The 4,019-nt window shown below is 40.2% G+C and overlaps 1 protein-coding gene across 1 annotated transcript; it reads left to right on the top strand.

The window, feature by feature from the left end:
* The first annotated feature begins 1,838 nt into the window (after positions 1-1,838).
* LOC114615728 (kinesin-like protein KIF23) lies at positions 1,839-3,941 on the top strand. Its single transcript, XM_028761381.1, has 3 exons — positions 1,839-2,394; positions 3,463-3,545; positions 3,728-3,941. The coding sequence occupies exons 1-3, from the start codon at positions 2,263-2,265 to the stop codon at positions 3,876-3,878; spliced, it is 366 nt and encodes a 121-aa protein (XP_028617214.1). The 5' UTR covers positions 1,839-2,262; the 3' UTR covers positions 3,879-3,941.
* The last annotated feature ends 78 nt before the right edge of the window (positions 3,942-4,019 follow it).

Raw genomic sequence — 4,019 nt, 5'->3', positions numbered from 1 at the left:
CCAGTGATGGCCTTGGCTTGCTGCTCTCCAGATGCATGCACTGCATGTGTTAATCACAAATCTTTAAACATTTGCTTTCACCCTGTTGAATTTTGTGACTTGAACTGCTTGAAACCCCGGACAGCTTTTACATGTTTATTACATGCTTATCTTAATGCCTTAGAAGGGCTCTGCCTCATTCATGGGTGAACCCAGTTTCTCTGTGTAGCCCTGGCTGTCCTGGAACTCACTCTGTAGACCAGGCTGGCCTCGAACTCAGAAATCCACCTGCCTCTCCCTCCCAAGTTCTGGGATTAAAGGCATACGCCACCACTGCCCGATGTGAACCCAATTTATATTTCTTCAATATTAAGATATTTCCTTTGAATTCTATAAGTTATCACAAATACTGATAATTATATATTTAATAAAATCTTAGCTGTTATTTTAATAGTCTTGCAAGTAAATACTTGCTTAAGATCTTAGCTGATTTAGAATGTCAAATGCCCTGCAGTCTGATTACTAATGATGGTGATCAGCCAGTCCCAGAGTTCTTAGAAGCAACAGACTAAAGTCTCAAGTTCTTACTTAGCAGATTTTACTTTGAGCCTTTTAGGGAGCAGGTCATGGTGAATGGTCTCTGTGATCAACTCTAGTGAATCCTCCTCTTTTGAGGATGTCAGACTCACCTGGCCAGCAGTAAAGAAATGCCTGGTTTGGGCTGTGAGACAGGAAGATGAACTAGAGACATAGACTTTAACTTCTTTCTCAAAATTACAATCTCTTTAGAAGTGCAGCAGAAAAGTGTCCACAATGTTAGTATCTCTGTCCATTTTCAGTGGTCAGAAGTTATCAGGTGAACTGAGTTTTACATTTTGGTGAGGAAGGGGTTTCAAAATACTTGAGTCATGATTGCTATTATATTCTGTGTAGTCGGTCCCCCTTTCAAAGTTTGGTTGGAATGTATTATGCTGTGAATGTGTCTGAGGAAGCTCTTGTGTCAAGTGCTAGATCTTAAGAGCTAGAGTTTTCTTTTTTTTTTTTTTAAACAAAGATTGGTCATTTTTTTTTTTTAAAGATTTATTTATTTTATGTATATGAGTACACTGTCACTGTCTTCAGACACACCAGAAGAGGGCATCAAATCCCATTACAGATGGTTGTGAGCCACCACGTGGTTGCTGGGAATTGAACTCATGACCTCTAGAAGAGCAGTCTTAACCACTGAGCCATCTCTCCAGCCCCCGAGCTAGAGTTTTCTTACTCAGCGTCGATCAGACCATTTTCAGAATGGAAGTTTCCTGCCTGCCTGTTATGGTAGCTCAGTGTCCTAGTGGCAGTTGTGACTGTTGAGCTGTCGTGTCAATTGAGCTGTCCTGAGCTGGTTTCCAGAGTCCTCATTTGGCTAGGTTGCAAGGACTGTGCCTGCAGACTCTGATTTCTGTTTTATAAATAGGAGATGCTCACAGTTGGCTCATGCTACTGTATCATGTACATGAAATGTGTGGGTTTTTTTTAAAGTTGAATGTGCTGTTTACCTTTGCATTTGACTGGAAAACAAGTAGTTTTATGTGATACAAGCCAATTTCATACTATATAGAATCAGAGCTTTTAAGAAACAGTTGGAGGAAAAAAAGTATTTGAAGCTTTTGTGGAAATGTGTTTTGAAATATAAAAATCTTTACTGCTCAAAAGTACTTACACATGTGAAGTTCCTGTCCCCTGTCATCTTCAGAAGCACTTACACTGTGGAGGCATGACACATGTGAAGTTCCTTTCCCCTATCATCTTCAAGAGTTTTCTATGTCAAGGCCTCAGTGTTCCTGTGATCCTGCTGATATCTTTAACAGATCCACTAATCTATTTATTACTTCACAAAGCAGGCAACAATTGGTTTTTGATCAAGAATGCAAAATGGATTATTTGTCGTGAACTAGCCATAGACAGGAAGATCTAGTGTCACTCTTTTGCCCTTTGTTGAAATGGAAGCTCCCAAACAGACTATCTCCTTGTCCAAAGATGCCTGATGGTTGTTTAGCTAAGAAGAGAACACTGAATGACTTTCATGTTTAGTGTGGACAGGTTTGATTTCTGTGAACTTGCATTGTAAACTGCTGCAGTTGTAACAGAACCTCAAAGTAATCCTGGGTTGTGCTTGTTTCCCAATTCCTCTTTCAACCTGATCAGAACACACCAATTCCTGTACGACACAGAAGGTCCCGCTCTGCAGGTGGCAGATGGGTAGATCATAAGCCTGCCTCGAATGTGCAAACTGAGACAGTCATGCAGCCACATGTCCCTAATGCCATCACAGTGTCTGTTGCAAGTGAAAAGGCGCTAGCTAAGTGTGAGAAGTACATGCTGACCCACCAGGAACTAGCCTCCGATGGGGAGATTCAAACTAAAGTAATTAAGGTAAACAAGTCTTCACAAAAGAATACCCGTGAAAGACCTTTGCCCTGCTATCCCTTGACCAGATCTAGAACATAAATGGGTGCTGGGTGGAACTTTTGTTTTAGAAGAAAATGAATGTAACTGCTTAGGTTATGAGAATCTGAGACCAGATCTCTACTTGGGTTACTTTTTTAAAACTTATTTACTATTTTTTGTGCTTTACCTGCATATATGTGCATTACAGGGGTGAGTTATAGACACTTGTAAGCTGAAATATGGATTCTGATAATCTAGTCAAGAGTCCTTTGGGAAAGCAGTGAGCTCTAAACCACTAAGCTATCTTTCCAGCATCTGAATCTTGGATTTCTTGTGATATAGTTACTAAAGTAGTAAAGTTTTAGCTAAAATTTATGTTTCAGAAGTAAACCTATATTGACAATCTGCTTGATTGTCAATATTGACTCTAGCACTTGGGAGGCTATGGCAGGCAGACAGGCTGGCAGGAGGCCATGCTGGAACACATAATTATCTTTAAAAACCAGCAACAAAAAGAAACCTAGACAATTGTCTCCTACTTAGCTCTTACTTCAAGATAAAAATGTTTGCATCAAAACTTAGAGGATCTCAGTTAACAGTCTGACAAATAGACAAATGAACTGAAGATGTTACTCAGTACTGAGCTACCCAAAAATCTTTGTTGGAAAGAAGAGCCTTTCCTGCCTATAGAAGACTTTTCTTTTGAATATACAGCCAGTGGAAAAAAATCAGGACTACAAGATAAAAAGACAGTGACAGGTGGGAGTCATTGCAGGTCTTGCAAGGACAACAGCATTGAAACATGGGCCTGGTTACTGACCCTTGTTGCAGTCCAGGTTTTAAAGCTATAGGTGCAATAAAATATGTTCCCCACAGCTAGGAATGTTACTGATTATTCGTGGAGACCTTAATGAGAGATGGACTAAAGTTTCTGAAGAATTTGATCAGTAAATTCAGCAACTCAAGGGTCTTTGGGGTATATGGATAAGAATGGATTGGATTGGTTTCTGATAGGATTATCAAGTGTAACTGACTTTTTTCTCTTGGATTTAGGGAGATGTATTTAAGACGAGAGGTGGTGGACAATCAGTTCAGTTTACCGATATTGAAACTTTAAAACAGGAATCGCCAACTGGGTGAGTGTTGGTCACAAATACATCTGTAAAAAGCTGTTTTTTAGCATCTTGTTCTTAGGAACTGAATATCCTGTGAGGTTTATCATTACTTCTCTGCAGGGTTGTAGGTGGTTTTCCCCCTTCTAATGTTTTTCATCCCCAGATTCAAAAGTGATTGTTGCCCCATGTTTCCCCTTTTTCAGTAGTCGGAAACGAAGATCGTCCACACTAGCCCCAGCCCAACCAGATGGTACAGAGTCTGAATGGACGGATGTAGAAACAAGGGTAGGGGGAAAAATTAAATACTTGCTTGCTAATATTAGCTACATAATGCTGAGCACTAATGCTCTTTGAAGATGCTGAGGCAAAGCCACAAAGTACCCATGCAGCCTGGAAGCCTGTAACTAACATTCTGGTAGGACACTTGGTTATCTTTAGGCCTGTTCTCTATACTAAAGGTCGTGTGTGTGTGTGTGTGTGTGTGTGTGTGTGTGT

The sequence above is a fragment of the Grammomys surdaster genome, unplaced genomic scaffold, assembly GCF_004785775.1.
Source record: "Grammomys surdaster isolate TR1022 unplaced genomic scaffold, NIH_TR_1.0 137521, whole genome shotgun sequence".
NCBI classification, from domain to species: Eukaryota; Metazoa; Chordata; class Mammalia; order Rodentia; family Muridae; genus Grammomys; species Grammomys surdaster.
The sequence above is the reverse complement of the archived record's forward strand: the minus strand, read 5'-3'. Positions and strand labels throughout refer to the sequence as shown.